Genomic DNA, 22640 nt, shown 5'->3' with positions numbered 1-22640 from the left:
AAAATCAAAAGAGATAACTAGGTTACCATGAAAAATGTTTTGATGGCTACACATACACAAAGAACTATCAAGCATACATATTGGAGAGCATGCCAATTAAAATAAAGTCAACGATGGAAGAAACCATCAACGATGAGAGAAGTTTTGGCAGCAATTATTATGATCCAAAAAATTATCATGACTCATAACAACAAGTGGCCATCTTTCAAATACCACGTAGGTCAACTACTGGCCTGCTCAGGCGGTGGAGACACTCCACAAACACGTCCCCAGCCCCTCGATTGTCGCCATAATTGATCTGAGCCGTTAGTATAGGCTTGTGTAGCGGGTTTTCAATGCCTCATATCTTCAACTCTGCCATGACTTCCATTCAGCCCCACTTGATCTAGGCCCACAGAGCAGCCACTTGGCATAATTCCATTAATCAGATGTGCATATTAATCTTTGATTGCTATCTTCATAAAAAAAATTAGACTGTTAAAATTGAAATATATTACTAAGCTTGCCATGTAAATATTTTCCATGGTATACACGTAGAAAATGTAACTATCAAACGTGTATACTAGAGAGCACATCAACAGAAAATATCATCCATGCAAAAAACATCAACCATAAGAGTAGTTTTGACTACAATTATCATGACCCAAGAAAATCCATCAAATGTATATTGGAGAGCATGTCAATATAAAATATCACTAAAGAAAAAACATCAACCATAAGATACACTTTGACTACAATTATCATGACTGAGAAAATGATCATGGTAGCCATCTCTTTAAATGCCACATGGGTTTAACCACCCGCCCACTTAGTTGGTCAGACAACTCCTGCTTGCATGTTATCATCCCTCCGATCGCCACTGGAAACGATTTGAGCCGTCGGTTTTGGCTTGCAGAGTGGGTTTGCTGATACTCAACTTTTGGCTCTTCCACCACTTTGATCAGTCCCGCTTGATTCAGCCCACAGAGTAGTCACCTGGTATAATTTTCATTCATCCCATGTGGAAAAAAAACAATTCAAATTACTATGGAGAAAGCGTCTTTTCTCATAGACGTGGAAGAACGATCATGACCCACGACAACACGTGTGTATCTTCCCAATGCCGCGTGGTTCAACTACTCGCCTACTCAGATAGTCACGCCACTCCCGTTCGCCCTCCGATCGTCGGCTGAAATGATGTGAGCCGTTAGTTACGGCTTGCGGCACGGATTTCCAATACCTTCCACCGGGCGCCGCTTGATTTGGGCCCACAGACTCCTTAGCGTCTCTACTCGACCTAAAATGGACCGGTGGACTTTGAAGGATCAGGAAGAGAAGCATCTGAGCCACCTCAGGCACTTGGTATAATTTCCATCCATCCCATGTGCAAATCAATTACATACTCTTCTAGAGACTTGGAGAAAGAGACAGAGGACCCAAATACAGTATCAATTTATCACCTACCTTCCTAAACAAAATAAATAATCACTACTACTACTACATGCTAAAGAATGAGGGAAAAAGAGGGAGGACTTGACAGTTGACAAGTTGACATGTTCAAGGTGAAGACAAGTGAGAGGTCGAATGTCCAAGGTGGGTGAGGTTGAGGGGAGCAGGAAAGAAAGAAGCCTGGCAGCAGACCCCTCACCAAACCTCCCTGGAAAACACGCCGCGTTAGACTAATCCGGAGCCCTACAGCTCACCCATCATTGGTGTGCACGGAAAGTGAAGGAAGGAAAGCCGCAGGAAGCGAGAAGAGGGAGGGAAGAATCAGCCGCGGACAGCTCTCCCACCCTCCCTCCCTCCTCGTCTCTCAGCCAACAGTATTAATCCCCTCCCCCCCTTCCCTCCCTTGAAGTCCACATGAGCAGCTCTGATTGTTCCTCAAGCTCGGTCTCGGCGTAGGAAGAAGAAAGGGAAGCCTAGGATAGGCCCTGCTCACCTTCCGCCGCCACCAAACGCTTCTTGGTGGGGCAAGGAAGGAATTGCCGGAAAAGCCTCTCCCCTGCCTCCCGTTCTCTTCTTCTTTAACTAGCCTTGGCGATTGCCTAGAGGTTCAGAAGGGCAGAGCGCCGGAGCCGGACAGAGAGAGGGGCAGGTTTGTGGGGATCGGGAAGATGATGGCGAGGCGGGCCTTGGTTGCCATTGCGGTTCTTGCGGCGGCGGCGGCGCTGCTTGTTGCGGCGGAGGCCCAGCAGGCGCCGGCGCAGCAGGGCCACCAGACAGAGAGGATCTCAGGTGAGGGGCCTTGTCTTGACTCTTGACTTGATACCCGTAATCTTTGTCAGTTGTTTTTTTCGAATTAAGGGGTTTCCCCCAATCTTGTCAGTTTGTGCAACTCGAACTGCTTGATTTCTCTAGCTGTTTCGTGTCCTGCATCTAGGACGCTGCTAAAGACAGCATTTTTGGCATCCTATATCAGGGAATTTTCATATTTGATTGCTTGTGGTTAGACTTCTCCAGCCTGAATTCACAGGTCCCATTTCACAATCAGATGGGACTGGATTGTACAGATAGGTGGAATGGGGTAGTTTCTATTGCCGTTCCACCTCCAAATAATTTGTCTAGTTTCTGGTTCAATCCAAACTATCTTTTATTGAACATCCAAATGCTATTAGCACCTCAGTTCATATAGTCAAGACATGTACCTTGCGTAGGGCAATCATGATTCATGCCATTTAGCATAGATAGAGTATTAGAGTTAGACCTTGCTTATCATACAATCCTTTCAATCAAAGTGCTATGTGATCCTGTTATCAAGCTTGGTATATTCTTTGCTCTGCTTTTGGGCGACACTCATAGATGTCTTCTGGCCAACAAAATGCAGGGAGTGCTGGTGACGTGCTGGACGATGACCCTGTTGGGAGGCTCAAGGTGTTTATCTATGACCTCCCTGGAAAATACAACAAGAAGCTGCTGAAGAAAGACCCAAGGTGCCTGAACCACATGTTCGCCGCGGAGATCTTCATGCACCGGTTCCTGCTGTCGAGCGCGGTTCGGACCACTAATCCCGAGGAAGCGGATTGGTTCTACACACCTGTGTACCCGACATGCGACCTGACGCCTTCGGGTCTCCCCTTGCCCTTCAAGTCTCCGCGGATGATGCGCAGCGCGATCGAGCTGATCGCGACGAAATGGCCTTACTGGAATAGATCGGAGGGGGCAGATCATTTCTTTGTCACGCCACATGACTTTGGCGCTTGCTTCCATTATCAGGTACAGACACATGAGCAAATCCTTGCTGTTTATTTGATTAACTGAATACTACATGTTAAGCAGTTGTTTAGTACTGGAGTACATGTGTTTTGAACAGCTGAGGGATTTCTAATTGCAGCACAAAGCATGTGGACAGTGTGGCATCAAGATGCTAGTTTTTTTTATTTGCACTTATCAATGGGCAACTCTGACTTAAGTACTTCAGTACATGTTCTGTCCTTTGTTTCAGATAATGATTTGCTTGCTTTTTCTGTATAAAAAAGGTCTGACTACTCTTTAGATCTACAGTTAACTGTCCAATTGAAAATAACTACATGCCAATCTGCCATGTCATACCATGTTTTCTTCTGACTGACACATTATCTTGATGCTTATTCCAGCACAATTTTGTCATTCTGTAACAAGATCTTAAATTATTATTTCAGGAAGAGAAAGCAATTGGGCGAGGAATCCTTCCCTTGCTTCAGCGTGCCACACTGGTTCAGACCTTTGGACAGAAGAACCATGTCTGCTTGAAGGAAGGCTCCATCACAATTCCGCCATTTGCGCCTCCGCAGAAAATGCAGAATCACCTTATTCCTGGCGAGACCCCTCGATCCATCTTCGCATACTTCCGTGGTTTGTTCTATGACACCGGCAATGATCCTGAGGGTGGATACTATGCCAGGTAATTTTTTGTCTGTCGAAAACTGATGCATCAGTCTTATAGATCCTGCTATTCCCTCTTATTGTATTGTTTTGTATTGTCAGTCTGACATTTCTATGTATTTTACAGAGGTGCTCGTGCATCTGTCTGGGAGAACTTCAAGAACAACCCGCTGTTCGACATCTCAACCGATCACCCACCGACATACTATGAAGATATGCAGAGGTCTGTGTTCTGCCTGTGCCCATTGGGCTGGGCACCATGGAGCCCCAGACTGGTGGAAGCCGTGGTTTTCGGCTGCATCCCGGTGATCATCGCAGACGACATCGTCCTGCCCTTCGCGGATGCCATCCCATGGGAGGAGATCGGCGTGTTTGTTCCTGAGGAGGACGTCCCGAGGCTGGACAGCATCCTGACATCCATTCCAACAGAGGACATACTGAGGAAGCAAAGGCTTCTCGCAAACCCTTCGATGAAGCAGGCCATGCTGTTCCCCCAGCCAGCTCAAGCAGGAGATGCGTTCCATCAGATACTTAACGGGCTTGCCCGCAAGCTTCCGCATGGCGAAGATGTCTTCTTGAAGCCCGGCCAGGCCCGTCTGAACTGGACTGCTGGCCCGGTGGGTGACCTGAAGCCGTGGTAGCATCTCTCGCATCGCGGTTGGAGATGTATAAAAACCTTTTTGAAAATAAACATTTTCAGGCCTGATATACTTTGCGCCTTTATACCGCCATGGTTGCACAGTGCTGACCATAAGTCAAATGTACATCTTTTTTTCTTTTACCTTCTTTGCTGATAGCTAGTATACCATAGAGCTTCATCCCTTTTTTTTCCCTTTCTTCTTTTTATATTAGTTGATGAAATGTGTCAACCATTGTGCAGTTTGTTCGTTATATGTGGATATGATAATGGAAATTGCAAGATTTAAACCCTATTGACCGTCTGATGTTACACCGGCACATGCTTGCGATCTCCAGCTATCAAGCCTGCTTGGCCCAGTTGGTGATTTTCATCCCCTCTCTGTTTTGCTGTATCCCTGATGAACAGGAGAGAAATTGCGAAGTGGTGCAAGAAGCATTGCTATCTCATCTGGATCCTGTCAGTTTGAGTGACTGGGGACTTGAGGGTGGCGATTAATCATGTAGCTGCAGTCTTTGTGTAAAATATATCGCTGATTTCCTAAGGAATAATGTTCAGACGTGTGACCGAATTGGCCAACAGATGCTTGTTGGCTCTTCTGAAGTTTGGATGTCCTGCTTGTTGGCAGAGGGAAACCACAGACTCCAACAGTCCACACCCATCTTAATGGGCCTGGGTGAACGTTGTCCAAGGGGAGAACAAATGGTAGGGCAAAGCCCATTTCCTTCCTTGTCGGCTGTTTGCTAGATAACCACCACGCGTCCACGCCTACCACCGAGCACCGACCGAATCCGCTGTTCCCCCCTTTCCGCTCTTCAGCGCCGCCGTCGCGGGGAGAAGCAGATCTGCTGCCTTCGGCCTTCGCCCGTCGAGCACACGAGGTAAATCGACCTCGGCTTTGGGTCCTGGCCCGCATCCGCCGTGTGCCAGCTCCCCCCATTCTTGCTCTGTTTAGGCGCCACGAGGGAGCTCTGAAACAGAGTGACTGCCGGTTCCTGCAGGACCTTGGAACCATGGCGACCATGACCAACGAAGAAATGGGGTCACCGGGTTCAGCACCAGGGCTTGCTCAGGCCAGCTCAATATTTACCGCTTTCACGGCTAGCAGTTTACGTTTGGAGAAATAATACAACCCTCGATAGCATGAGTGCCGCATATACAGTTTGATGTTTACGTTTGGAGAAATAATACAACCCTCGGTAGCATATTCTGGCTACACAAAGACCATGCCCTCATGCGGCACTCTAGGTCGACTACAGTCCAGATGATGTCTTTTTTCCTGGACAAAAGAATCATGGTGCGTAGATATATTCGCCTTTACCTTGATGTATGTTTGCAGTTTGCTCTGTGTCATGCTACCCAGTACCCACTGCTCGTCTAGTATGTAAGCCGTCATTCTTTGTTCCAGTCCTGCACTGATAGTCTGATACCACTATCTTGGGCTCTAAACATTACAGGATGCTCCGACGATCATCAGAATTCCCTTGAGAGCCATACTTGACATCGTGCTAGCAGAGCTGGGAATCCCAGAGGCCGAATACCGTCGCGAGATATGCGACGATAACAAGATCTGCGTCACCGTGCTTTTCGACGCCTCTACAATCAAAGGAGCCCCCGCCCATATGTCGATATCCGGAACATATTCCACGGACGATGAAGTGGCAGAGGACACAGCTGCTCTTAAAGCCATTGAGTACTTAGAAACTGCGGCCAATGTGGTGATCAGGGACTACAGTTACGACAAGCTGAAACGGCTCGAGGAAGAAACCGAGCGCCTGATGGAGCAGTTGGAAGAAGCAAATGGTGCCATACCCAAGCTTGTTAGGGGCTGGCTGCTTGCTGTCAGATGTATGAGTTCATTCTCTCATAGTCTTAAGCTACTCCTGGGCAAAGTATCATGGATGAGATTATGAATGTGGCTATTCTCGGTATCGGAAAAGTGGCTCGTTGACTAAGGTCTGTAGTGAAGTGGCTCATTGACTAAGGTAGAGAACTTCCGGAGAAGATCAAAAGCTGCTCTTAGGAAAGGACCCGTTGTATCAGGAATTCTAAGTCATATGTAAATTATTGTACTGTAAGCAATCGTACTAAATTATTGTAATGTAAGCAATCGTACTAAAATGTAGTAAGTGATCGTACTAAGTGATTGTACTAAAACTGCCATTTTGCTTACCAAGTGGTGTTTTCCTTGCACCCCCATGTGAAGTTTGCTCTGGGTAGTTTCAACTCCTATGGAGTTTATTTACATCAGATATGTTGAATGAGTCTGTTGGGAGGTACTCCCTCCGTCTCAAGACTTTTTTGCAAGCTAAAACGTCTATTATGGGACGGAGGGAGTACCTTTTTGTTGAATCGTCAGTATCAAGTAGGAGTACAAGTATTTCCCATGGCAAAACGGCCTACACATGTGCTGGTTGAATGTACTGCCATGTACGAGTGCCACCAGGCACATTATCTGCCCAGTTATATATTCACAGAGCATTCAGAAAGGCCATATACTGTTATTGATATCCATAAAACCTTCGCTTTGAGAAATGACATTCAGACTAGGGGTTTTACAACAAATCTGTTTGAATCTTTGAGAAATGACGGATTTTTAAGGAGGGACATAGGGGAGAGAATACATCCCTATGCCAGTTCCCTCCCAGATTATGGACTCTAAAAATCTGTCTACTATCTTTATTCCAACAATACAATTGACCTGAAAGTGAGGTGCCTATAGACATACTAGCGGGTAGTGCGCGGCGGCACGCCGCGCCACAAAGAGTGATAAGCTATTTAGTTTTTTAAATATTTGATAAGTCATCTCAAAATTTGATTAATGGCAAAGTAGTTTATACAAGGCCCTGTTGGTGTGAAGTTTTTGAGAATTTGTTGTATGTTTTATATGTGTGTATCTTTGTAGTTGCCAAGAGAATAATTGTGCACTACCCAACTTATGTTGCTCCCACCGTGATCACTGAATTAACACATGGGTTGGAAGTCGTCAACACTTTAAGCACACTAACTTGGCATAGATGTTCTGGAAAACTAAATCCGCAAGAGACAAATTCATGTTGCTACAGAGAAGACATGACGCTGAATGGAAAAAATTATTGGAGTCGGTAGAATTGCACCCCCTGTTATCATTCACACTACCTTGCATATTCCAGCCAACATAGAATATACTGTCAACATTATGCAAAAAAACACCACTGAATTATTAACTGAGAATAGAGTACATGTACAACATATTATATCTGAATAGTAAAATACTTCTATTAGTATCTAGAGAATTTCTTGCATTTATCCATCTTGTTAGTATCACATATTTTGGACATTGGTGCTGTCATGCGAAGATCTCCATAAATGCAACAACATATTTGTTGACAAAGGTATATCTTCATAAAACCATACTCTGCTACCCCATATCAGTAGTAGCATTATAATCACAGCCTTGAAATTCCATTTGTGAAGATATAGGATGGCACAGCTACACAAATAATTTCAGCACCAATTGTGTTTTACCTTCAGTTCTACTATCTAGAGAAAAAAACTAAGAGAAATAAAATAAATTAGGAGCAGCAAGTCACCAACACACCACCTGTTCACTCACCTACCCCGTTCTGTGCACCACCTGTCCACCCCCCTGCTGCGCTAAGCTAAACAACACACCGCGAAAGACTACCACCATCTTCCGCCGACCGCCGGCCACCTCCGGCCTGCCTACGCGAGCTCCTCCCGACGGCGCCACCCCCCTCACCTCGACGCGGGAACACTGCCGTGGGAGGAGGAGGAGATGGAGTTCCTGTACGATTGTGCCGCCACCGCCACCGCCGTCGTCGCGGACGTGGCGGCCGCGCTCGCGGGCACCGCCGGTATCCAGGCGTCCTCTCCCTCTGCCGTCGCGTCCAAGGTGAGAGAAACCACAGTGGGTCCCGCCGGCGGTGGAAGACCGGATCGAATCAAGTTGATGCGCTGCTGTTATGGTTGCGCTTGCAGAGAGGTACCGGAGCGGCCAGCTGAAGAGGGCTCTATGCGAGGCTGAAGCCAACGCCTTCAAGGTATAAAATCCTTCTCGATTCGGTTCAGTAGTTGCTCAACTCAGATGCCTGAATTTGTTCCAATTCTGTCGATTTCTTTCTTGGGACAGAATTTACAGGTGTGCCTTTGATTTGTTCATTGATGTTGATAGCTAGTACAATTGATTGAATACATCTCCCGCCTCGCCTCCTTTGACACGTACGATTCTAGCCATCTCACTCATGTTCTCGTGGTGCTGTGGGCCAACATCGGTGGAGCTGCTGATGGGGTGAGCAGATTGGCCTTGCTCCTGAATTCTGGCCGTGTTTGGGATGGCCGGCGAAGATGTCTAATTCAGGTGCTTTGGGTGCCTCGGCTTCGGTTCCTTTGCTTCCCTTAATGTTCTGGTGGCCGTGCGTTTCCTCGGCTTCTTCTGCCTGTGTTGAGCTTTCCTGAATCCCTGGCGAGCAATTGTTTTTTCTAGAATACTCAGTTCCTGGGTGGATGCTTATGAATCAGATAAGTGGACTTGGGCACTTGACTCTTTTTTAATAGGAAAAATAGTGATTAAATTCTTATAATTCAGGGCGACCCGGCATTGTTTTCTAGTAAAAGGCAGTTTTTATTAATATTGCTGTCTAGGTTGATGAACTGGTGCATTTGTTGTGCCTGATATGTAATTTCTAATTTTGATAGTCTGACTGATACATTTCCACCCCTCAATTCCTCTTGGTTATGTGCACCGTGGCCTCTTAACTGATATAGTACTCTTGTTTCGTTGATGAAATGGAACAAAGAGGTGCAGCTCCTGTATTCGAGAAATGAAAATCTTATGGTTATATTGTACATTGGTGCTACCACGTCAGGTAAGTGGTAGATCCCTGCATCCAATACAAGTTTAGACAGTAATACTGGTTAAATTAAATCGTGATCAACAGTTAAAATCTGCTACAAGTTAAGGTGAATGGTCCCTTGAATTGTATGCCTGGTTCACATGATGAATCCTTTGTGCAGGGAGTTCTAGTGATGCATTATACAAGGAGCTATATGGCATATGCTTGCGCTGGGCCGTTGGTGCTTCGCCAAGGTGAAAGAGTTTACTACTTCCACATGGACATATGGAACAGGTATATCTCATCGGCATGGGTGTTTGCTTTTCTTAAGAAGCCAATAACTATGAATTTGCTACTCAGTGCAAACAGTAGCTACTTCTATTATGGAACGATACTTGCTTCTTGTGTTAAAATGACAATGTGACTTTGTTTATGCGGAATAATCATCCAGGTATTTAAAGAATGAACCTGTTAGGGCTCATCTCTTGATAACAGAAATGTTCCAGCGAAAAACCTTTAATAGAATATAAACATTTCCACCTCTAAACTTATCCAAATAGAAATAGTGGATAATTCTACATCACTCGGTGTCATTTTGTATCCAGTTTGTAGTTCAAAATTCTTATCACTGAAAGGAACAGGCAGAAATGGGTGCATCATGTGAAACTAATACTAAAACAGATCGCATCTCAGCTTTCATTAGAATAGAGCAGTGGTGAAACACTAACTCCTCGCCGCATATGCAAACGATCTGATGACTATTAAACAATTATTATTTATTAGTTTACAACAACAACAAACAGAAAAAATCAAGTAAATAAGTTCTCAGCTTAGCAAACTATTTTAGAATCGATCAAATTTGGTTAGAGCTTATGCTCTTTTTATGTCGACATGCATGAGTGTAGGTTATGCAATATAAGAAGATCCTAGCGGTAATAGTTACAGCCAAAGATCAATTTTTGTTTTACTACAGTTGTAGTTCTGAAAGGGCTTTCTAGAATAGGAATAGTTTTGGAAACACAAAAGGCTATTTTCATTGGCTAAGAAAAGATCAAACCCTAGTAGGTGTACAATCTTTTCCACTTTTTTAAGGCTTCATATGTGTAATATAGTAGTCATCACAGCCAAACACCAAAAGAGCTAATCATCATCAGAAGATTCAGTCTTACATAGTTTGCTACAGTTGAGTGTTGCTAGTTTCTACTCATAGCTCCGAATCCTTCTCCTTCTCACATATCCTCCTTAACCCCATGAATCTCAAATAGCCACAACACTGCAGCTCTGTCTGAGTGGCTTCGTTTTCATCAGGTTCAGTAATTAAGCAGCAGCTCAGGTTCAGCTTCAGTAAGCTGCAGGAAACAAAAATAAAGTTAATGCTATCATTAACTTGGATGTGTTCATAGAATAATAAGCATTACAGAAGGGGTACATGTTTGATCAGATAAAAAAAATCGATGTTATGTGTAAATCAATACACATAGGTTGATGTTTACAAAGTGGAGGCACTTTGCATGAAAGAATGATCTTCATAACTCTAAGCAGCTATCAGTACAGATTTTCGTTCTTATTTTTCATGAAAGAAAATTCCACTGTCATTTCTTTTGGTACTCCTAAACACATAAATTCCACTGGGATTTCTTTCGGTACTCCTAAACACATACTCCAATTTATTTTCACATCAAAGTTGCCGTCTGACATGGGATCAAAAACTGTAGGTGGGTATTCGTCATCCTTTATGTATATGCGTTTGCCATCAGGTCCTAGCATATATCGCTATGATTTTCGCAGTCTGTTTGGAATCCTGCATCTGGAGCATTCCTCGCTTGTAGGTTCTAAAACGTCTGACACGGGATTTGTAATTGAGTCCCGAAAGAAGCTAGCTGTGTGGATAATATATACATACTCACTTCACAGTGCAATGTACTGTATATTTAATATCATGTGTTCAGTATATAGTACCCTATATATAAGGCTAACAAACCTACATTAGATCTTTTTAGTATAAGAGCAGATTTTGCGAAGCTTCTTAAAGAAATTGATAATGCCTCAATGGCTGAGCGCCCTACTTTGGGCAACCTTGATCAAAGGATTAAAAATGATTCATTTTACTTTTAGGAGAGAGAAAACTATCACAAAAGGAACAATAAATACCTGAGAATGATGTAGTACTTCCTATGTATGTCAGCTATTCAGCAGATCATGTGTTTATTTGTTTAAACATCATGTGAAATTAAACCAGAATTACTTCCATCAAGAAAATGGAACACAACGTAATGAAGAGATTAAGAATAAATATACCATGTTATATTAAAGATGCAGGTTCTAAATTCCTTGCACATTCACGCAAGGAGCTGGACCCCCAAATTTGTGTCCTCACCGCAGACCTGCACGCAACACCTGAACATTCTTCTTAGATTATGAATTTGTAGCATATGCACCCAACTTTAGATCCGATGAAATTGTAGTACTAATAACTCATCTACTTGTTTAAGGAAACCACGCAGACCAGAGGAGAGGAAATGCAGATGCGATGTGTACTTTCGCAAGGAGCAACTTGAAACTGAAGTAGCGAGGCAGGAACCGCGGCCGTGGGGCAGGTGGAGGGGACCTGCTGCCAGGGTCGAAGCTAGGGAAGACCGAGGGGAGTCGATTAGGATGGAGCGCAACAGGGTAGGAAGCTATCCAGAGTCAGCTGCAGGCATGCCACCTTGGACCACGGGGAGGCCACCACCGTGTATCCGCCTTGGAGGCCAGGGTCGGAGCTGGAGCCGAGGAGGATCCATGAGGAGAGGATGGCACGCGGCTCTCCCAATCCATGGTGTAGCCTGCGCGCACCTCCCAGCCAGCGAGCCGGAGCGGCAACCTAGCACGCCGTGGGATCTCGGGTGGAGGCTCGAGGGCAACATTAGGAGGAGAGATGGAGACCAAAAAGTACACATGAGAGAAGAACACAACAAGGAGCTACTTATAGGCAAGCAAAGAAGGACCTAGAACACAAACGTGTGCAAACCTGGAACTACAAACATGCAAAGGTGGACACATGCTTGCATGCATCAGCCATGCAGCAGCACACGTATACCAGCCCATACAACAGGCCATGCAGCTAATATTTCTTTTTCACATGAGACAAAATCAGCCCATGCGGTCAAACCATCTTTTCACATGAGACAAGATAAGCCCATGCACCTCTACAGGTATAGTCCAAGAGAGAAGAGATCAACCACTTCACGAAAGCCACCGTGCATACGTGTCGCTCAATTTGCAGGGGTAAAAAAAATTCCAAAAAAACCAGAAAAATCGAACCCTTACGGGACTAGTCTTCTTAGTATATGGACAAAATTATAAAATGTCATCTTATATATTTCGTCCATGTCTTCATGCGTTATTCTAATGGCCTCAATTTCTTTAAATCTTCATTTGAAGTGTCATCTTCATTTCTCATATGTTGATGACACCTCATGTTTGATCATGCTCCAATGCATGTCTTTTTTATACAGTTCTTTTATTTCTTAATAATAGAAATTTATATGCATAGCCAAAGTATTTGTCTATCATGTTACAACATTATATATTGTAAATTCAACTGAACGGATGGCTCGAAACCACATGAGCAAAAGACAAATCATAATATAACTATAGCCAGTGGTTAATTTTAATGAGGTACGACTGAATTTGTAATTTTCTGTTCCTCGAATTGTGAGATGGATGAGCTTGTTCATTAGTCAACGCCCGAGAGAAGGAAAACGCTTTGTGAGAGAGGAAATGTGAACTGCTGTAAGAAGCATCGACACCATCAGCCATGATTTACAATTCGAGGAACAGAATCCAACTTTTCAGGAAATACAAAGTCGCAATTCGAGGAACAGAAATTTAGCACAATTCTGAAATCTAACTTGGATTTCCTGAAATGTTCGATGTGGGCTATGTCCATTTATTTTGTTATATATTTTCAGATTCAGAAGAGTCTTTGGCATAGGTTAGGTGGGTGTGCGTGTTGCGCCTGAATTTTGCAGTCCGGCCGCAACAGATGCTACTGGTGGCAGTGTTCTGAGATTCGTCACTGTGAGAGTAACTTCAACAGTAATATATAGTCAAATCAGCAAATTTACCTATGTGACAATGAGTTAATGAGGAGAGAGGTAATTTGAATAACTTAGCTAGTTACTATAACATAACATATTTCAATACAATATGAGTCTATAATCTACTTAATAATGAAGCTTTGCATGATATCACACTTTTGTTATTATAACTATGAAGATAGTAACATAGGCTAGGGTCATGTTATGTTACCGGTGTAAGAGCATCTCTAACAGACTCCTTAAAAGATCCTAACCATACATGCAGGCGATGATCGCCTATACATATATTCAACAGTGTTAAATGCCTGCCAGATGCCGCTCAACTCAAGAACCACAATAGTTGGACACCTCAATCACAATTAGATAAAGCTTAGGGCACCAAGTAAAGCAGAAGATATCTTGTTAGCTATTGTGAAAGCTACATGTATGCACACTGAAATTAGTGATTAGCGAAATAGAGGATTCTTCATTAATGCCTATATTACTTGTTAATTACACCAGTTCTAGCAAAAACCCATGAGCATATGGATCACGTACTCATCAATCTATTATTGATGCAACTTTGGCAACCTATTTTGCGGCATACAAAATGGCAACTCATGATCCACTACTGTAGTGCTACAAGCACTTGGCATTGCCAAGTTGCACTTTCTGGCTTTGAACAATATCTTTCCTATCCAAGATAAAGCTTTTGAGCAGCACAAACCAAATTACTATCAGATGCCAGAGCTTAGGGATGTAAATGCCGCAATAAATGGTGAGCTTGATAGTTCATTTTTCCCGGAAAAAATACTTTATTGAACTGTTAGACCGATAAGCAGGACTCGGTTTACATCCCTACCAGAGCTACCTAATGGAACATGAGAGCCACAAGGTGCTAAATCTCTCTTTGTCAAAGTACTTTGTAGATTTTAATTATTTATATGTTTTCAGGATCTATTCTTATATGCCAAAAACTGGCAATGCATAACTTATTTTAATGTTTATAATTAATCAGACTTGAAAGTCTTTGCTTCGATGATAAGAAAATCACTGAGCCAAGAAATGTCATCATCATTAATCAGACTTATTTGATACATTGTTTCCTTACTACATATGGCATGCTCCAACTTATTTGATACGTACAATATTTACTTACTGTATCTGGCAAGGCAACACCTCCCTCTAAGTCACAAGAAGCAAATGAACAATTCAAAGTCAGGGTTAAGATCTTGAACAAATGCACCATGTACTGAATTTGACTTGACAGCAACAAGGCTTCGGATTATGACCAGTTCATTCTTGGGCTGTGGTAATTCTCAGACTCAGGCTGATGTCCATACCATTGTAGGCGAGAGGTGCGTACATCCATGTCTCGTCAGAGCTCAAGACCTGTTCAGAACAAGGGAATATCAGAATAATACTCCATGTTTGAAATAAATTTCTTGTATCCTCCTTTTCAAATCAAATAGAAAAAAGCACAGAGGATTAAGCAATTTCCCCCGTTTTGCCAAATTGAAATCCTTTTATATTAACTGGGGGGGGGGGGGGGGGGGGGGTTCTATGGATCATTTTGGTATTCTGTTCAAATCTGAAGCTCCAAAGAACATATCCCCACATCCAAACAACCTCCCAACGTGTTATATACTCCCTCCGTTTCTAAATATAAGTCTTTCTAGAGATTCAATATGAACTACATACGGCTGTATGTATATAGACATACTTTAGAGTGTTGATTCACTCATTTTTCTCCGTACGTAGTCCATATTGGAATCTCTAAAAAGACTTATATTTAGGAACGGAGGGAGTATGTTGAATTTTGGAAGTACGGTGGTAGTGTGGCACCTGCACAAACATTCTGAATTGTCCATGCAAACTTTTGTTGTAACGGTTCGATGAATTCTGTGTTACTCCCTCCGTAAAGAAATATATGAGTGTTTAGAACACTACTTTAGGTGTTTAGAACACTACTTTAGTGTTCTAAACGCTCTTATATTTCTTTACAGGGGAAGTACATTTTTTCAGGAATGGCGAATGGCTTAACTGGAACATAAACAAGTACTTACTACCTTTATTTGCAGCTGCAGAAACTTGACATACTGGACTGCTTCCTCCAACATTGTGCTAATGTCAACCTGGAAACGCATAAAATTGCTGTGTTAGATGGACTCTCCATTATTCAGTAAGTGAATCACTAACCAATAAGTGAGAGCTTACTTTGGTTCCATTGGGAATCAGGTTCTGCAGTTCTCTCAATTTCTCGTTGATCCTCTCTCTTCTCCTCTGTAAGAAGCATCACAAATACCGTCAGAGAACAGAAATATTCATATTCCACGATCAGAACAAGAGTAACATAACCGTGTCCTAACCTTTGCACAAAGAGACTGCAAATTCTTCGAAGGCCGCTTGCAACCTCTTGAATTGTCACCCTGGTTCGGAACAAAGGATTCCTCAGATGCGTCAATCAAATCTTCTTCCGAGCTGCAGCAGGACGAAGAGCTCTGATTGACAGTGTCACCATTGGTCTCGTTATCAGCTAGGCTTAAACACGGAGCATCTGATACCTGCAAACAATTGCATCAATCAGAATGTTAGAACAGTCGAAGGATTTATTTCAAGAGAGGATGCACAACTTCGCGTTCACAATATCGTAGCCTTACCGAGGGAACAGTCCGGGATTTCTTGCTAGTTCTCTTGATCTGCTCATCCATATGGGATGTCCTCTTGTGACCAGTAACGGTCTGATGCCGGTGATCAAAGCATAGGTCCATGCCAGTGTTCACCATTGGCGTTGTGGCATGGCTCTCCATGTCAAGAGGAAGGAACAAATTACTATGCACTGTGCTAGCTGTAACACAAGAATTGTCACTGGTGTTTGGAGAGCACAGGTTGACAGCAGCATCACTGTTGCTCCAGAACATGGACTGCAGGTGAGCAATCATCTCAGACTCCTCGCTCCTCCCATCGACAGAGCTCCAGATAGCTGCGCACTTCGCCTCCATTCTGTTGGGCTAATGTCGATCGGAACCTTCTACTGCAATTTCTAAAACTTCTAAAATCTAGTGCAAGGACTGTGGTAATGTTGTCTTGTGAGTACAGAGCAGGTAGGGACATGTACATTTATTCTACGTTCCCAGAGAATCTTTTCAGATATATATTTGACTGAGGTTACACCCTACTCTTAACTAGAGCAGAATGACAACTAGGCAGGGTACTAGTTTATTTCTTCGAGGAATGACCCATACCCTCAGGATCTTCAACATCAAAAACTAGAAAGATTGTGTTGGGAATCGTCTGCCCATTGAGCAATCTAAAGAGGCAATAATGTCATACTGATGCCTCCAGGGAATGCCAAGAGAACAATAATACCATAAGCTCATGGTTTAATACGAGAGAATGGCAACAATAATTGCCACCAAGTGATTCATATGATCAGTTATAAAGTTGCAAAATTCCACAAGATGATATTAGTCAAAAACAAAAAATATCTAATAAATGATTAGGGGGTGGCCAGGAGTAAGAAAATTTGGAGTGGACATAGTCATGGAGGAGAAGTGCTCGCAGATCATAAATGGAATAGAGTAGATTAAGATAATATCAACTTAGTTTGCAACTTCTTATTTCTCTTTGTGAGAATAAAACTTTGCAACAGTTGATTCAATATGCAAGGGAAATTTGTTACATCATGTGATATACTGTTGCGTGAAGGCTATCTGTGATCCACATTTTGCGAGTACTTCAACTGTCACCTGTGCTTGCACTTTTACATGGCAACCTTGCCAGTTGCCGCTGCTGAAACCAACCCAAAAAACGTAGGAGCACATTTTTTTTAATGAGAATGCTATATTAAATAGTTTGGATGAAGTAATGAAGTCCCTTATTTCGAGTATTAGGACAGCTCAAGACGTGCTTAAATTCGTATCAACTATCAAGTATGATAAACGCGTTTTGTGCAAGGGTCAGCATTCCAGCTGGTATTAATTAAGATGCAGAATGATTGGCAACTAGATTCAGAAATCAGAAGAGATTGCTTTGAATATGCACCTCCAAATGGGCCAAGTTCATTATTGCCTTCACAACATACAATCTCCAGTTTGGTAGTACCCATTGAAAGGATCACACGGAATATACCAAATACAATCATTTATTAAACTAACTGTGAATAATTTCAACCAATTATGAATAACAGTACCGGAGATCCGTGCAATACCTATCTCAGAAGGTTGCATAGTGGAAAAGAGATCATAAACTGCTGCATATGGAACTGGAAAACAGTACCGGAGAAGCTAATAATAATGCAATTGCCAACTTGCTTCGCCTTAGTATAAGATGCAGCACGTAATGCGAGCAAGCTATGCAAATAACACTGAAGTCATACATTTTTGTGTGTACTAGTATAATTTAACTGTATTAATTCAACTTTAAGTATGACCCTAGCTAAGAGTTAATATCATTTCGACTTGCTAATTTGAGAAAAGGAAAACAACTAATCCCTCTGTTCACAAATATACGATGCTCTTAACTTTTTTGCGATTCAGATGTACATAGACATGTTTTAGTGTGTCTGTCCACTCATATAAGATGCTCTTAACTTTTTGCCATTCGGATGTGCATAGACATGTTTTAGTGCGTCTGTCCACTCATTTCAGTCCGTATGTAATCCATATTAAAATATCCCAAACATCCTATATTTATAAGGGAGGGAGACAGGGAGTATTAAATTTCAAGGGTTAATTATCCTTTTGCCGTCGGTGGTGTTCATGTGCTCAGTTTTGCCCTCAGATGCGAATTGTGCTCAGTTTTGCCCCTAGTCCGTGCGCACCGGCTCGTTCCGTGAACTCTGCCGTCTCCGTCAGGTCAACCTTTTGACTCGGCCCTTACAGGTGGGACCAGGCGACAGAAACGGCCAATTTTATTCAGACCGTTGCACGCGTGGCTTGTGGGACCCAGCAGAGAGCCGTTGGCGGGTGTGCTATATAAGCGGGCGACAACGGCGGTGACCACGGCGACAGAGAGCACGGCAGTGACCATGGCGAGAGAGAGAGAGAGAGAGAGCACGGCGGCGGGAAGCTAGCTGTGAAGGGCGCGGCGGTGGGAAGCTAGCAGTGGAGGGCGCGGCGGCGTTGAGATCCCTTCGGCTCCGAGCTCCATGTCTTCCTCAAGCTCCCGCGCCACCTCGCGGATGCAGAGCCGGATGCGTGTGGACATGCCTGTCTTCGTCTGTCCGCGGTGCCGGGCGGGCGTTGATCGGAGGGTTTCTCAGACACCGAGGAACCAGAATCATCCATTCTACGTGTGCAGCGAGAATGGGGTAAGAATCGGGGCAATTGCACCATTTTCGTGGTCGGGATCTTTGAGCAATGGGTTGATCTGTTTGGTGTTCATGCAGGTGACATGCTTCTTTCTTTGGGTCGATGCTCTGGCCAAGACTCTGATGAATGAACTGCAAGAAGAGCATGAAGAATGGTTGCGCATGCTGCCACGAACGGCAGTGGCCGCACCACGAGCTCCGAAAGAAGGGATGGAGGGCGAAGCACGCACTGATAGAGAGCTAGCTGTTGAGCTTAGGATGTTGAAGAAGAAGGTTAGGAAGCTTGAAGATCAAGCACTACCAATACCCATTTGCAAATACTTTTGGGCATTTGTAGGTATGGTAATCGCACTGGTTGTAATGTTGAAAATGTATGGAAAGGCATGAATTATGGAGGAATTTGTAATCTTGAAATTGTTTGAGAAATCCACCTAGTTTAAATGTTGGTTAAAGTTGTTTAAAGGTTGTTTAAATGTTGAAACAAAAAGCGAAGAAGTGACCAACATTTAAATATGTTGGAAAAAAGAGAAGAAATTAGGAATTCAGAAACTTTTGATCAATGAAATGCAGCTCTCTGCTCTGCCTTTTTGTCCAAAAAAAAGGTTGCTCTTGGGCCAAATTCAGAGAGTAGAGCCAAGTGCAGGCTAGACTAATGAGCCAACTGCATCCAATTAGGCCCATTCGGGGGTTCTCTTGCGTATTTTTCTGTTTTCTATTCTGATTTAATTTAGGCAGTAAATCATAATGCTGGAACTTTTTGTGGAAGCTAATTGAATTATTCCGGAGCCAAACAATTAAGGTTAGAAATTTTTTGGAGCTGTTAATTAATCCAATTCGAATACACCGTGATTTAAATCAAAGATCAAAATGTCATGGAAAATGTGCCTCAGCTCTGGTAGATGTTTACGCCAGGTGCCAAAATAAATGAACAATTTTTAAGGGCATTACATTGAGAAAAACATAATTTGTCTAAAAAATGAAGGGTGGAAAATGCACAAAAAATTGGTGCGGCTAGGGACTCGAACCCAGGACCACGTGGGTTTGTGGTGTTTAGGGCTGCGCTGATAACCGCTAGGACAGATGGCAAGACTTTGACATGGATAGGGAAGGAAGGTATACATAGTGAGATTTTGAATTTTTTTTTAAAAAAAATAGTGAGACCGTGAATGTTTGGACACGCGTGAGAGTGTTTTTCCATTGTTTTGCACTTAAATTTTGGAGGGTTGGAAGGTTGAAAATGTATGTTGCACTACCACATGATTTTGGTCAGAGTGGCACTTGGTCTAGGGATAGAGTGGCACTTGGTTTAGGATTTAAAGGGAATAAATTTGCATGTTAGTTCATGACTTTTTGTTTGAATGAAACAGAGGGCTTCTCACCCCCTCCGATTTTCATTAATGAAAACCACAAGTTCTCGAACTTCATGACTTGTTTAGGGAAGAAATGATATATTTGGGCACGGACATTTTTTAACACACATAATAAACCCTAATAACTTAGACAAGATGGAACACATCGTACCATTGCAATAACTTAGATAAGTTCACAGTTCACAGACACATGACGAAACATGACACGACACGACACGACATAGAAAAGCAACAAAATAAAAAACGAAACATGACGAGCTTGACTCCGGGCTTGAACATCTTCATCTTGACCTTCTTCTTCCACCTTGGCCGCGCGCGCCCCTTGAACACCGTCTTCATCTTCACACCTCCTCCTCCTCGTCGTAGGGAAGGGAGTACATCTGGCCTGGAGCGGGGAAGATGCGTTCGTAGTTGGTGTAGATGTTGTAGACGGTGAAGAAGATGGCCTCGCAGCCGCACCAAAAGACTTGGCCGAGGAGCTCGTGCGCGTCAAATGGGTTGGTGAAGGTGACCGTGAGCAGTAGGAGGATGCCGCCGCGGTCACGAACCTCGTTGAGGGTGAACATCCTCGGCGAGCCCCGTGGGAGGTGGGCATAGCCGGCTCTGAGGAAGGCGCGGGTGAGTTCAATGGAACCCCTCCACCTTGAAATAGCCCACACACGGAGCTCCCTCTCCACGAGCACGCCCGATGGGTAGCGCAGCTCCGGCACGACAGGCGGACGGTTGAAGGCCGGCCCGTTGAACTGCATCTTCACTTGGTCTCGCTTGGGGAGGGCTCGGTCGCTTGGGTGTTTGAAGTTGGAGAGGATCGGATCTGGCTTGTGGGTGGGAGAGGAAGAGAGGCACCCCATTTCTAGGCCTGTGCGTGGGAGAGGAAGAGAGAAAGGATGAGAACGGTACGTGTGTGAATCCGGACGCGTGTGTGTATCCGTTACGTTTTGCACACTTAAATTTTTGCACAAAACGATGCATGGGACGCGTGCGTGCATCTGAATCACTGCATAGCTCTTTGACCGGGCGGTGCATGTGAATCGCTGCCCTGAACCACTGCACTGAACCACCTAGCTCGCCTCGCTAGCCTAGCTCACCTAGCGCGCCTCGCTCGCCTCGCTCGCATGCATGCACGTCGCCGCCTCCCGTGCATGCAAACCCACGTCGCCGCCTGTTAGGGAACGTAGTAATTTCAAAAAAATTCCTACGCACACGCAAGATCATGGTGATGCATAGCAACGAGAGGGGAGAGTGTTGTCTACGTACCCACGCAGACCGACTGCGGAAGCGTTGACGCAACATAGAGGAAGTAGTCGTATGTCTTCCCGATCCGACCGATCCAAGCACCGTTACTCCGGCACCTCCGAGTTCTTAGCACACGTACAGCTCGGTGACGATCCCCGGACTCCGATCCAGCAAAGTGTCGGGGAAGAGTTCCGTCAGCACGACGGCGTGGTGACGATCTTGATGCACTACAGCAGCAGGGCTTCGCCTAAACTCCGCTACAGTAATATCGAGGACTATGGTGGCTGGGGCGCCGCACACGGCTAAGAACTAGATCACTGGATCAACTTGTGTGTTCTTTTGGGGTGCCCTGCCTCTGTATATAAAGGACTAGAGGGGGGAGGCTGGCGGGCCAAGGGAGGGCGCGCCAGGAGAGTTCTACTCCCTCTGGGAGTAGGATTCCCCCCCCCAATCCTAGTTGGAATAGGATTCCTTGAGGGGGGAAAGAGAGAGAGGGGGCCGGCCACCTCTCCTAGTCCAAATAGGACTAGGGGAAGGGGGGAGGCGCACAGCCACCTTGGGCTGCCCCTTTCTCCTTTCCACTAAAGCCCACTAAGGCCCATATAGCTCCCGGGGGGTACCGGTAACCTCCCGATACTCCGGTAAAATCCCGATTTCACCCGGAACACTTCCGATATCCAAACATAGGCTTCCAATATATCAATCTTTATGTCTCGACCATTTCAAGACTCCTCGTCATGTCCGTGATCACATCCGGGACTCCGAACAACCTTCGGTACATCAAAATGCATAAACTCATAATAACTATCATCGTAACGTTAAGCGTGCGGACCCTACGGTTCGAGAATAATGTAGACATGACCGAGACACGTCTCCGGTCAATAACCAATAGTGGGACCTGGATGCCCATATTGGCTCCTACATATTCTACGAAGAATTTTATCGGTCAGACCGCATAACAACATACGTTGTTCCCTTTGTCATCGGTATGTTACTTGCCCGAGATTCGATCGTCGGTATCCAATACCTAGTTCAATCTCGTTACCGGCAAGTCTCTTTACTCGTTTCGTAATACATCATCCCGCAACCAACTCATTAGTTGCAATGCTTGCAAGGCTTATGTGATGTGCATTACCGAGAGGGCCCAGAGATACCTCTCCGACAATCGGAGTGACAAATCCTATTCTCGAAATACGCCAACCCAACATCTACCATTGGAGACACCTGTAGAGCTCCTTTATAATCACCCAGTTACGTTGTGACGTTTGGTAGCACACAAAGTGTTCCTCCGGCAAACGGGAGTTGCATAATCTCATAGTCATAGGAACATGTATAAGTCATGAAGAA

General features: G+C 44.2%; 3 protein-coding genes across 3 annotated transcripts; all 3 read left to right on the top strand.

Annotated features, from left to right (window-relative positions):
- The first annotated feature begins 1803 nt into the window (after positions 1 to 1803).
- On the top strand, positions 1804 to 4775 carry LOC123063188 (probable glucuronosyltransferase Os01g0926700). The gene is made up of 4 exons (XM_044486919.1): positions 1804 to 2217; positions 2807 to 3195; positions 3621 to 3862; positions 3971 to 4775. Exons 1-4 carry the CDS (start codon positions 2097 to 2099, stop codon positions 4482 to 4484), a joined length of 1266 nt encoding a protein of 421 aa, XP_044342854.1. The 5' UTR covers positions 1804 to 2096; the 3' UTR covers positions 4485 to 4775.
- A 425-nt stretch (positions 4776 to 5200) lies between these two features.
- LOC123063189 (uncharacterized) lies at positions 5201 to 6725 on the top strand. The gene is made up of 3 exons (XM_044486920.1): positions 5201 to 5361; positions 5482 to 5553; positions 5938 to 6725. Exons 2-3 carry the CDS (start codon positions 5494 to 5496, stop codon positions 6391 to 6393), a joined length of 516 nt encoding a protein of 171 aa, XP_044342855.1. The 5' UTR covers positions 5201 to 5361; positions 5482 to 5493; the 3' UTR covers positions 6394 to 6725.
- Positions 6726 to 8139: 1414 nt separating this feature from the next.
- Positions 8140 to 14882, top strand: LOC123063187 (uncharacterized). Its single transcript, XM_044486918.1, has 4 exons — positions 8140 to 8375; positions 8462 to 8523; positions 9497 to 9609; positions 11808 to 14882. Exons 3-4 carry the CDS (start codon positions 9509 to 9511, stop codon positions 12304 to 12306), a joined length of 600 nt encoding a protein of 199 aa, XP_044342853.1. The 5' UTR covers positions 8140 to 8375; positions 8462 to 8523; positions 9497 to 9508; the 3' UTR covers positions 12307 to 14882.
- The last annotated feature ends 7758 nt before the right edge of the window (positions 14883 to 22640 follow it).

The sequence above is a fragment of the Triticum aestivum genome, chromosome 3A, assembly GCF_018294505.1.
Source record: "Triticum aestivum cultivar Chinese Spring chromosome 3A, IWGSC CS RefSeq v2.1, whole genome shotgun sequence".
NCBI classification, from domain to species: Eukaryota; Viridiplantae; Streptophyta; class Magnoliopsida; order Poales; family Poaceae; genus Triticum; species Triticum aestivum.
The sequence above is the reverse complement of the archived record's forward strand: the minus strand, read 5'-3'. Positions and strand labels throughout refer to the sequence as shown.